General features: G+C 38.4%; 1 protein-coding gene across 5 annotated transcripts in view; it reads left to right on the top strand.

Moving 5' to 3' along the window:
- Positions 1 to 13,512, top strand: part of LOC102673215 — a 255,084-nt gene that overhangs the window by 89,400 nt on the left and 152,172 nt on the right. For all 5 annotated transcript variants that reach the window (XM_006619901.2, XM_006619900.2, XM_031512510.1 and 2 more), the window contains exon 2: positions 867 to 989. In XM_006619901.2, the coding sequence (XP_006619964.1) occupies positions 867 to 989 (123 nt within the window). The remainder of the gene's footprint in view (positions 1 to 866; positions 990 to 13,512) is intronic.

The raw sequence follows: 13,512 nt of genomic DNA, 5'->3' as shown, positions 1-13,512 counted from the left end.
TTTTTTTTTTTTTTTTTTTACTTTCATTTTTCCTTCTTTGACCGTGCTTCTCCACTCTCTTCTTCCACCGGTTATGGTTACCGTTTTTAAATTTCGTCACGAATTTTTTTTAAGAAATAAATGGATAATTTCGAACGTCGAGCATAGTCGGTTATAAAGTTACTCGAAGTCGTTATCTCTTTTCTTTAACGTCTTTTGCTTTCGTTCTTTATTTATCCTCTATTTATTTCTTTTGTTGTGGGTTATATATCACAAATTGCAATATCTTTTTATTTATTTATTTTTTTTCATTCTCTATTACGTAAAATTAAATTATATCGTATTTCAATTCTTTCAGTTCGATCAAATTATACACAAATTATATACAATAGTACAATTTCGATTATTCGTTTATCTTAATTAATATCGAATGGTCGAATGAAAAAAGTTTACGAAGGACATCTCGATCATTTCTTCTTTTTTATCCTGATGAATAAGTGCGATCTTTCGTGAGTTATCTCGTCAACAAAATATTGTTATCAATAAATAATATTAGTTATATATTAAATCGCAATTGTAACTTTCCATTGTTTTTCTCGAATGAATCATTTCTTTTCTTCTCGTTCTATTTTCTTTTTCAATCGTTTCAATCTACGTGTTCGAGTATCTTCGATTTCCTATAATCAGAATGCATTTCAACGTGATCCATTATGTGTTTTCTTATTGTTAGTCGCCCGTGATTATTAAGGATTTTCCACGCGATCAAAGCTTTGTTCATCAACCCTTTTTTTTTTTTGCGCCTTCATCCCCTGGAATGTATACCCTCGTAAAAAGACACTTTATCTCTTCTTTATTGCTAACGTCTGCCGCGTTATTTCTGCTTTCAGGATCCGACATCAAAGTACCGGTTGCAATACTGAACTGTCTTTATGCGCGTCAATTGTGCTTCGAGGATGCATCCTGCAGCGCGATTCTAGAGATCATACCGAGAGTCTGTGGTCCAGAACTGGGTGAGTGATAAAAAATTATTTTTTTATAATTTTTAAACAGATATAAAAATAAGCAAACATTTTTATATATCGCGAATTATTTTATATATCGTTCGATGGAGCTTTTAATTACGAGTTGAAGAATTGATTTTCGAATCGATTCTCGAATATTTTCTTTGATTTAAATAATTACGAAGAGAAGTAGGATTGTATCGAGTTTGGAAACTCACGAAGTCGAATGGTGTCGAGTAGTGCAACTGTTTTTTCTTGGCCAATGTAACGAGAAGCGAAAAAAATGAGATGGACCAGAGATACGGTCGACGACCCCATTCTTTTCGCACTTCTTTCTCGTCTTCTATTCGTATAATCGTGTTTTTCTTTTTGTTTAAATATTTGTTTCTCCACACATTGGATCTATTGAAATTAATGGAAATTCTTTGACTAGGTGTTAATATTAAACATATTAGATTATAAATTCATATGTAATAAATTTTAGATAGTTTTACTGCGATAGTAATACTGCGATTTCGTTATAATTTTAAATGGATTAATCGTGCGATGTTTCTTGATTTCGTTTCTCGAAAATATCTTCATTTAAAGTAATATTTTTGGAATTGACGTAACCTAGATAAAACCTGTGATTTTTGACAATTCCAAAAGTAGCACTTACTACAATATCATTTGACGTTGTCAAAATGATGTTGGTCTGATTTCGTTTTTTTTTTCTTGTTAATTTCTGAAATATTGAAATCTGTGATCAAATTAAATTCAAGTCAGGCGCTTTTTTCCGATAATCCTTGTTTTCGAAACCTTTTACACGTCGCGTAAATTATAATTCGAATAGGTACATTAAAGAGAAAGAATTACATTCGAATTTACCGAATTTAACGATACCAAAAATGGGGGATAAATACAGCGGTGACGTCGGTGAAAATTAAAACAAACAGAAGGACGGCTCTACTACATAATAATGGAATTAGATGCGTTTTACTTTAACGAAAGTAAAACGTAGGGAAGGCCGTTAAAACGTGCTCTTTCGTACGCGTCTCGGGAAAATGGGATTAATTCGTATTTAATTTACCGAGTAAACGAGGCTGGAAGCGTGATATCGTCGTGGTACACGTGCGACCGCGAGCATGAACAGAGCTACAACGCTTTGCAAAGCGAAGTAGATTAACATGCGGAACTTCTACCGTGAATTACGTGTAATTAAAAAAAATACAGCACACCTTGATTGGTACCTTTCGAATCGTTTGTAATTTTATGTTTCTCCCCCTCCACCAAGTTTTTATCGAAATTGACGTTGAATTATAACAAACGAAATTTCGGGGGTTAATATCGAAATTTATCATTGGGGCGTAACACGAGAATAAAAATTTTTATCCACTCCGTTTCTTTTTCTTTTTCTTTCTTCTATAAAAATGGAAATTATCATAAATAAAAAGAATTATATGGTGGAAAAAATCGGTTATGGAAACAGCGGCAAGAGTATCAGTTATCGAGTGAAACGGTTTATTTTCTGAATGACTGCTTCGGCGAATTAATTAACGCGTTTTCTCCGCGCGATTCAAAACAAACGGTTGGAAAAGTCCAGTTGGCCGGAAAGGGTTTCGAAATTAACAATTCATGCATCGATCTCGAAAAAACGATGTAAACTATCGATTCTCGAACTACTTGCAACGATTTTTATTGCAAATTAACTAACGTAGAAAATAATCTGGAAAACAATTGTACGCGACTATTATTCACATTTAGAGAACGTCTCATATTTTTCATGTTTTTTAATTCGACCTGAAACCTCGGAAATACTCGTCCTCGTAAAAGTCCACAAAAGGACAATTATCGGAATTTGAACGTAACTTGATAAAAAGAATCAATTATTCATAGATTATTCGATACACCATAACTTTGACAGAAAGTTAATCGCGTTTTTACGTCGATTATTACTACTGCGAAAGTACTACAACTAAAGGGAAAAAGTTGGTTCAACGGTTTTAAAATGTATTAAAAGCGTTTTCCCAAAGTCCGATGAAATATTTCGTTCGATTTTTTATTTTTATACGGATAAAAGAGTCGCGTTTTTCAGAGTCACGTAATTGTACAAAGCGTTGAACATCAACAACATCCTTTTATGCCTCGAGGATCCGATTATTAATAGAGTTGCAGGAGAAATTTCTACTTCGTCGATTCGGCTACCGATTAGAACGAATCTATGCGAGGATCTGTGCCATGTAATTTCGATATTTCAAGCGGGGAAGATTCAACAGATAAGAAAGAAGCGAGCGATATCGCCTTCGGAGACCGTATCAAGGGAGAATCGCGTAAATTCTTCAGCCTGAAAATTCTGGTACTCTCTGATAATTTTCTGAATACCTTCGGGAAATCCGGGTGAAAGGGCATCGACGCGTATTTCACGTTTCAGAAACTATTTTCCACCGTTTACTACGTATTTGCTTGACTATTTTTATGGTCAGTCTTCCCGCTTTTCCAATACTTCCCCTTCCTCGTCGAGTTGCATCTTCCTTTCTCTAATTAAAGAAAATTTTTACTCATAATCGAGGCATCGATTCTTCTAAAGTCTGTAAATTACGACGATCCCCTGTTGCAATATTCCCTCATTTATATTATTCCCGCGTTCGTTGATACGTCGAATCCATCGATGGACATTCATCGAGCTCATAATCATCCGTCCATAAACAGTGCGGTCCCCGGAACACGAATCGAGATATCGATCCACGATGCTTCCTGTTCGCAATCGGTGCGAGTCGAAATTTCAGTTGCGGAACGCGCAGAGATAGGTCAACCGGAAGTTGCCGATATACTCGACGCATTTCCGACCGTACATATCACGGTTGTCTCTTAGATGGTCGCAATTTCGTCTTCCATCCAATTGCAAAAAATGTTGGAACAGATTTGAAAAGTTTAATTAGTTTCGTTTCGAAATTCAACTATTCTTTTTTTTTTTATCCCTTATCGCAGAATTTAATCGAATTCCTTGTTATTGACCCTCTGGTTTAATCGAATTGCACGACGCAAGTGGAACGAAAGAAGAAAACAATTGGAAGAGATATAATATCGATTGAACGAGGCGATTTGTCGGATATTTTGTTGAAATCAGCAAAAGATTATCGCTAAGAAGCGCGATGTAAAAAAATATCGCGATGTGAACAATTTTCCAGATCGTTAACATTTCGAATAATCTCAGCACCTGCCATAATCTTATCCGTAACCCTTATTCCGCGCCATACGATGAATATTGTCGATTGTAACGGACTTTCATTTCGTGCTAGTGCATTTCGACCTTATCGACGAAAATGATCATTCGAATCGAGGAAAATCTTTCGAGATAGAGAAACCTGTTATTTTCGTGGACCGAGTTCAACTGGGATCTTACACTTAAAGCAATTACTTTTTTCGGCTGTTTATCAGATATCGCATAATTGTGATTGAACGTTTAATTGCGTCCGTTTCGTTCCCTTTGTACGCGAGTTTTGGCCACCGTGTTACTGCTCTAATTCAATTTACGCGATCGATTTTCCGTTACGTCGAACTTGATTAATAAACGCTCTTACTTTATTCGAAAGTAACGACGATTCGTTACCGAGTTTCACGACTCGTGGAAAATAACTCGATAGGACGATTTAAATTCTCAATATTCTTTTGTCACAAAGATCATCATCGTGTTTCGTCGATATTATCTCGATTAATCAAAGCAATTTCGAAGAATTCTAATTTATCACGTTCTATTCGACTATCATCTACTTGTTTCATCCGTTGAATATTTTATCGCTTGAAAATTTCTCGCCAACTTGGCAAAGATTTTCTCAGCGTCGCGAAACGAAACGAAACGAAACGAAACGAAACGTCCGATTTACTTTTACCCTCTTTCTTTCGTAAATATGTGATTGCGACCGAGATACACGAAAGAGTTGCGGGGAAATCTCGCCACGACAGGTGGATTAACGTGAATTTCAACGTTAAAAATTCTGGTTGAAAAAGTGAAGAAAGATAGAGACGGGGTAATGTTCGTTAGCGAATAAAAGGCCGTGACAAATCAACGAGTGGACGCATCCCATTCGCGATGGATTCAGCCATTTAAGTGTGACAAGAAGGATTTCCGGTTTCCATTCTCCTGTCACCTGAAAGTGAAATTTCACCGGCGTACCTTTTCCAAGTTTCTGAGGGTTGTGTGCGCTTGACAACCAACCAACGCGCTTCCAAAAGAGGGTTGTCCAGAAAATGTCGATCGATGGAGGATGGAGGATCGCCAGTCGATTCGGGATTTCGTGACTTTTCCAAATGTTGCCCCGTCTATCTGTGTGAACCATGCTTTTACACGCTGTTACACGAGTTTTTATATTCTTTTTCGTGCTATCCATCTCTCTGCAGTCTTCTTCCCGATCTCGAGCGAGGGTTGGTTCTCGGGGAGGGGGATGAAAAATGAGAGGAAACGCTCCAAGTATGCAGGTATCCGGAGTAATAACGTGTCGGCCCAGGGGAATATGGAACGAGAGGACTTCCTTATTAAAAGGCTTTGGTGGCACTTTGCGGTCGGTATACTACTTTTACGTCGATAAATAACGATCTCTGGAACTATTTCCCTTTTGCTTTCTTTCTTTTCCTCCAAGGATCAATCTTCTGGAACGTTACTTTCCAGAGTTATCTTCGTAAAACGCCCGCAGATTTTGATATTTCTTCGTCGAAAGATCGTTAGAAAAGTTGATAGATGATGCAAGTTTATCGAGAGAGAAACGTATACTCTATTCTCATCAAATTGTTCATCGATTCCTTCCTTATAATTCGAACGGGATAAGTAATGAAATAAAATGGAATTGACGCGATTTCTTCGAATTATAATTGGCAAGATAATTGTCTTGTTCGAAGGCTATTCGCGAAAAGTCATTAGGATGCAAATTGCGGGACACTTGGAAGAATTTTTAATCGATTTAGGAAAAATCGAGGGGGTAGAACTTTTACAATTATTTCTCTAAGTTGACTCGATACATTATAAATGGACGAGGGACAAATCAGTTTATATCTTATTGTTAGTCGAATCTAGGGGAATAGGAGCGGGCTGCATTGTTTAAGGGCCAATTTCCCGAGGCAAGATTAAGCTTTCGAATCTCGGTTGAAGCGTCACGTACGCGCCGAGATTTATGAGTTCCGGCACGTGCAGATTTTTATTCAAGCGTTTCTCCCCTGCCCAACAGGCATCATCCAGCATTTTCTATGCTTAACGCTAATTTCTTCATATCTCGAGACAGTTTCCTGCCCGAAGAAATTTATACGGGAACGTTTCGTCTTAAAGTAAACTTGGTAAAAGCAAAGAAAATTCTGCCGTTCCATTCCTGACGATGGGAAAATATACGATAAAGTAAAGAACCGTTTATAAAAGACTCGTGTACAGATACAGATGATCGTTGAGAATTGGATTCATTGTGGAAGCATCGTGCTTAGAACTTGCATTTCACGTACTTATATATCATACTATTCAATTACAGTAAATTCAGGAAGCATTTTTATAAAAGTTATTATTCGCGAACGAAATTTATATTTAATTCTCGTTTATTAAATCTGGAAAATTATTTCCAGAATGAAAAGAAAAAAGTATTGGAAATAGAATTTTTAACTTTCTAAAATAACTTTTTTTTTTTTTTTTTACAATATCGATATTTATTTAATTTCATCCCCATTAAGCAAAGGAAGTATATTATTAGATTTATTTTTCGCATTTTTTGTATTATTATTATTATTTTTTTTTTCGTCACAGAAGAACAATACAATTTTCTTGGTCGAACAATGAGCGAAACGTTTTTCCCATTTCAGATAGATTTGTTCGCTATTACGAGAAATATTTTTTTCTATTATACGTTCATACGAGAATAAAAGAGACGATTGTTTTATAAATTATCCCGATTATTTGAACGAGTAGCGGCGTGTATGCACACTTTTAACGGGCCGCAAATTGCCCTGTCGGCCGCGTAATAATGGGCCGGATTTACTTTAAAATTCAACTGTCAAGTCGTCGTTAAAGGACCGTTGTCCAGCGCCGGTCGCTGAACCATACGTTGGACGAACAATGAATAACGTGAAAAGGAATATTAACCGAAGAGAAAGGGATATTCGAATTCTCTTTAGAATCGCGAATTGTTTGAAATCTGCAAGGCAGAAGAGAGTCTCGAAAACGTTTATTTGGATTTATGAATCTTCCTATAGACTTCCACCTCTACCATTCTCTCTCTCTCTCTCTCTCTCTTTCTCGTCACGCTTTTGCTTTGCCTCGTCGCCTTTTCATCTCTCTTATCGTTCGTACACATTTCGGATCTCTCTTTTCGGATCTCTCGCTCGTCCGAGGCCAAGTAAAACTGAACGTTAAAAGGGATAGCGTCGACGTTCAAATTAATTCTGATTTATCGTTGTATACTAATCCCGATGCTTTCGGGGCTTATCACTAACGCCGCGAAAGGTACACGGACCGACCATTACGATCGATTCCAGTGAATATACCATGGGAAAGTCGGGAGAGCAGCCGGGTATCTTCACTTTTTAACGAGCCCCAATTTATAGAATTAGGTCGAAACTCGCTTTTAAAGAACGTAGACTTTAAATGGGAAATTATTTATAACAATGGAGCGGAGATAATAAAGATGGAAAATGTACGGTGATCAGAAATTAGGAAAAATGCGAAGAAATGATAATGGAGGGATAGAATTGAATTAAATTAACAAGATAAATATAAATAAAACTTGGCGCAATTTCCAGATTCTGGTATAATTTTAATCTTATTGTATCTCATACGTAAAGGATAAATTTTCGTAATAACGCGACGAAAATATTTTAAAAAGTATATTAAAGTATGCGGATAGCAAGGAATAAAAATCGTTGATGTATTATGAACCATTGTTTAAATATTTAAAAAGGAAATGAATATTATAAAAATATTCAAACTCTCTCTCTCTCTTTCTATATATATTTATACATATAGAAATAAAAAACTATTTATGAAAAGAATTTTTTTGACAAAAGGATTGATCGATAGTTTTGAATAATACGATAACATATAGGTAAAAAGTTGATAAAAGTTCTTAATGTTAACGAGGTTAAAATACAGTTCTTCCTGTATTCGCATCGGTAGGTATCGCGCACTAATAATATCACCTAGTTTATTCGGCGGAATTGTTCGCACAAATCGACAAGTTTAAATGATTGTCATAATTAACGAAATGGCGTGTTATTTATGCCCGTAGCAAATACCGCGTACAAATCGCTGCAACTGCATAGGCCGAAGTTTATGTTTCCTGTCCCATATTCGACAGTCTGGTTAAAGGCGAAACCGAGCCCGTACCAGGAATCTCCGTGTCATTTGAAATAACGCTTTCATTTGGTCAACAGTTGGCCGAGCCAAATGATTGATCGTTTGAACCGGAGCCAAATCATCGATTACGCCTGAAGGTATAAACGAATTTACTTGCTGTAACTGCGAGCCAAATTAATCCTGGTGGAAACAGAATAATATTCAACGATGTTATCAACAAAACAACTGGACGTTCGTTCCTTTGTGATTGACAGTTCGACTATTTCGCGATATTTTTTTTTCTAATTCCAAAATTTTCGTTCGGAATAGCAGTTTCGTGTTTCGTTAAAAAAAAAAAAAAAATATCTGGCTTGATCGAATTCGAAACTGAGATAAAACTGGGGGGTTTATAGGCAACGAAGCCAGATTCTTTTTCAAAGGATTTCTTCGCTCAACGATTGGACTTGATTATACTTATACTCGTGGCAAGTGTGCTTCGTTGTTATCTTTCTGGCCTCGGGTTTCTTCGTAATAATTACAGCTTAGAGTGTAATTTTTCTTCGGATTAAGAGAAACAGGGCGATTGATAGGAGAGGAATTTTCCAACTTCGTTTAGATACGATTGAAATTTTGGAAATCGCACAAAATTGGAAACGATTAAAGCAAAATCGAAATAAAAATTTCCCGATCGAATATTTCGAATATCTCTAATTTTTGCGCGTTTTAATTTCGATTCGTTTTTATTGCCAAATCGAAGCGCACGGTTTTCAAATTTTTTTTACTTTTATTTCACCGATGCTCGTTCGTTAAATGGTAAAAGTTTTTCAGTATTTCAGTATTCCGGGGAGGAGTAATTTTTGCTCGACTCGCGAAGAAAGCATTTTCATTTAGTTTCTTCTAAGGACTTTGAGGATCTTTTCTTTTTTTCTCGCGACGTTTCGATCGATCGTTCATAGTTTTCGTAGAAACTTAGGGGAAAAAGAGAGCGAGGCGCAAGTATTGTTAGACTCTTTAATGTAAAAATCTTTCGTAAACGTAATTTCGTTGCTCGCAGGATTATCTCGTTAACAGCGTATCGATAAGAAACTGCCTTTAGAAATTGGCGAGGCAACTTATACTACTCTTGCCTTGCCCCTTCCCCCTTCTCTCTCTCTCTCTCCACTTCTTGCAAACTTTCGAATAAATACCCCTGGTTTTTCTCTCTCGATGCGAATCGAGTTATATACGAATATATATTCCCTTTTTTGCAACAAGGAAATTTCCAGCGTTTCCCAAACGAACGTTTCGCGTGTCTCGATTAACCTCATGCCATGACACAAAACGCTCCTATAAAACGTTGCTATAAAAGTTCTGAAACGAAAAAAAAGTGGAAGAAATGAAGGAACGAGCGAAGGCACCGCGATTCATTTCGCCTTCTTGGAAAGGATCGTGCAAGTCGGTTTCGAATTGGTTGATAATGAACCGAGTCAAGACCGCTTATCCTCCAACGTAGCCATGCCTGGTATTGTTTAATTGCACGGTGTCGCGTAGAAATTTACGCGTCCGATTACGCGGCACGATCGCACGCGATTTCGCAACGATATAATCGGCGGGCACGATTACATTTATTGGGTTTAGCATGAGCCGTAGGGGCAATCAATTTACTGCTTAAACGTTTATACGGTAAAATGATCCGGAATATACGAGCGCGCCGGCCCTTCGTCCCTTGTTATGGCAACCGGTAGACAAACCACCCTTCCGTTAAACCCTCGATCGCTCGTTCCACAACCGGAGGGGAAGGGAGGATAGAAAATTCTGCCTCGTCGTTGCTTATTATTATGCGCACGAACGAAAATCACTTTGCCAACGAATGCGGCGATGTCGTACGTTGCACGATGCGTACAATCTAATTTCTCTGGGATAACTCGGCGCGGAAACAAGCGTGCACGCGCCGTTACACGCGACAGGCATCCACCTACCCCTTCTCCTTCCTCTACCCCCTCGATATTCCTCGAATATACGAAGAATCGGGAAGAAGGGGAAAGAAACCCTAACGTTTCCACCGGTGGGATGGTCGATACTTGGAACGCATTGTCTCTGTGTGTGTATTTCTAACTAAGTAAGTAGAAAGTTGTTCTCCCCGGGACTGTGGAGGATTATTCGATTAAGGAAACGGGGGATGGGCGAGGAAACTTCTCCATTGGTTCATTGGTTGCAAATCACTGGAAGGTACGAGGTGGTAATACAAGCTGGTTACGTCGCTCGTTCTATCTGGGAGCGTCTTCTTTCGAATCCACGCGCAGTTTCCTCCAAATGAAACGGTTAATTATTTCGCCGACCGAAGTTTAGAATTCGGGAGGGTTAAGGGTAAAGGGAGATGTTACTGTTTCAAGAGGAGAGGGATACGAATATTAGGCGAGTCTGGATGAAATCTCGAGCAAAGAGGAGGGAAACTTGGCGAAGTTTTATCGTCGTAAAAACGGTATCGTCACCGATTTATCTCCTCGCTTTTATATTTTTCGCGCTTCGTAACTTTTTAATCGTCCCTGTGAAAAAAGGGGTATGTGCGTATAAGATAAGAGGATATATTGAATGTCCTTGAGAATTCTCGGTATCTCTGGTAATCTGGATTTTTCTGGAGTTAATCGTCGGTACCGGCGGTATTGTTACCAGGATCGGGAAATAAGAGGATGGCCGGGTCATTTAATTAATGAGACAAAGAAGGGGAATCGGGTATTATGCATCGAGAGCCTCGTGAAAACGCAATCGAGGGAAATAAAGCATCGTTCCGGGAGAAAAGAAAAGAAAAGGAATTGCCGGCTATTTACGTTAAAATGAATCGGTTCTTGTTGATCGACGAATAATAAACAATGTCTGTGAATTGTGTATCGAGGGAAGAAAAAAAAAGAGAATATAGAATAATCGAAAGCTGGATCCATTGGTGGAAATAAAACGCTTGATCACGGATCGAAACTCGACGATCGTTTGCCACCATTAATAAGCGCGCGGGAAGCTTGGTCTTGCCTTTGAAAAAGGCACCGATAAGGTGGCAAAGAGGGTGGAAATGGCGATGAGGACGGAGGATCTTCCCATTGTTCGAAAATACAATGTACGTTGTTATAGGCAAAGCGCCGTGCACGGTTCTTGAGAACAATGGGCTGGATGGAAGAAAGATAGCGATAGAGAGGAAGATCGTACAGTTGTATGCGATCTTTTTCGCGTGTCTTCTTCACGTGTCTGCGTGTGTGTTGCCGGATGAACATGCGCCTGAGAAAAAGCGGATGAAGAGAAAGAAGGAGAGAAGGAGAGTGCGATGAGACGGAGAAAAAGGGTTGCGCGCATCGCGCCACCCCGATTTGTTCCAGATATCTCCTTTGCTGCGCATATTTTTTTCGCTTTCCATTCTTCGACTCGCTTTTCTTTTCCTACTTTTCCTTTTTTCCCGCTCGCCAACGATGAATATTATAATCCTCGAAACTTTCGCCCACGATCCTCCCTTCATCCACGCGACGTGATTCCCGTAAATTCTGATAATTAAAGCACAGCGAATCGAACGAGATGAGCGAGAAGAGGAGGAGGAGGAGGAGGTTAAATGAATGAATAATAAACGATTGAATGAAAAACGATCGTATAACACGAATATAACAGGAATATAGAAGTAGCAAACATTTTCGAATTTATTTCGTTAATTTCGTATCCTGCAGGTTTTTCCCTCGCTCTTGTTTTCCGTTGGCTTCTTCTTTTTCTCAATGGAACGTTACGAGGCAAGCAATACGTTACTCACCGCTTGAAAAATACATAGAAACTCGGGTCACAAGGGTTTTTATGATAATTATGGAAAAAAGAATGGGAATGGAAACAATAAGGGGCGGAATCAAAGGGGATGTCGCGCACGCTTTGTAACGCGGTGAATGGCGAACCTCCTCTTTTCGCCGGGGTTGTTTAATAAAAATTGGAAAAATCACGTATTATATTTGATCGCGGTAGATTTAATAAACGTTGCAATTACATTTGCGGCGCGCATTCCTTTTTTTTTTTTTTTACTCTCGACATTTCGAACATAGGTCGCCATCCTTTGATGCAACCCGGTTTTCATATTTTTACATCGCTTTAACCATTCGATTCGGTGGCCGCTTTGATGGTAACGAATCTGAATCGCGATACAGTTCCACGATTTCCTCCGCGGGATACGCGTTTGTGTCGCGTCGAAACGGCCGTGTTTTCACTCGGAGAAGGTATATGGAAAATTAGCTAGTCGGGACATCAAGACGAGACTCGTCCCCCCGATACTTGAAATACGCAATTGTGCGAGTATCGATAAATTCGTTCGTGCATCGTACGCACGCTATATCCCTTATCCTTCTCTTTTTCCATAAACGTTTCGCCTTTTCCCCGCCATGGGCTTGACTTTAATTCGTTACGTTTCGCGATCCTGTAAAAATATCGTTCGTTAGTTTAATTGAATTTCGATCCTCCGTTCGCTTTCTTTTTTTACTTTTTCCATCGAGTATCGAAATGAAATTTAAAAAACGCGTTCGATAATCAAAAAGGGGAGAGAGGGAGGATAGTTCGTCGATATTTATGATGTATAATGAATGTGGGAAATTAATAGTAGGTCCGAGGAGCGAATAGAACGTGAAAAATAGAAAACAGAGGGAGACAGAGGGGAGGGAAGAAATATAGTGATTCTTCTTTTGGTGCACGAAACGAGTATGGAGGTTCGGGGTCGAATACAAAGCGGAACTATCGCTCTCAAATCTCGGAGCGTGTATTGCGGGGAATATTCCCTAACACAGAGACGAAAGCCCTGGTTAAAAAGTTGGGATCTCGATATAATAGGGTCATTATCTGCGGCAAAAACCAAGCCATTTTTATCCGAATTAAGATACTTACTTACGAAATAATCCGCCTGTTTTAATATCCTCTCGAGGAATAGTTTTTTCTTGACCGACGATTTTCATTACGGTTATAAAAATCGTAGATTTTTCCTTCTTCTCGGTGTCGATGGATTATTATAAAAATAATACTCATTTCTCAACGAGACCTGAGAAACTTTCATCCCGCAGCTCGTGAATCGTTTTAAACGTTCACAATATTTTTTCGACTCGTTCCTTTAATCGTCGAATCGAATAAGAACTCTGCCTATTATATTTAAAGAAATGCAAAAAGAAAAATCGCCACTCTAAAAAAATTACTTCTCCATTTTCCACGTATCGCGATTCATCGATTGATTTGATCAATTAACCAGAAGCTTGGATAGAATTTTTTCCA

The sequence above is a fragment of the Apis dorsata genome, unplaced genomic scaffold (assembly GCF_000469605.1).
Source record: "Apis dorsata unplaced genomic scaffold, Apis dorsata 1.3 scaffold_455, whole genome shotgun sequence".
NCBI lineage: Eukaryota > Metazoa > Arthropoda > Insecta > Hymenoptera > Apidae > Apis > Apis dorsata.
This window is presented reverse-complemented; position numbering and strand designations above follow the sequence as displayed.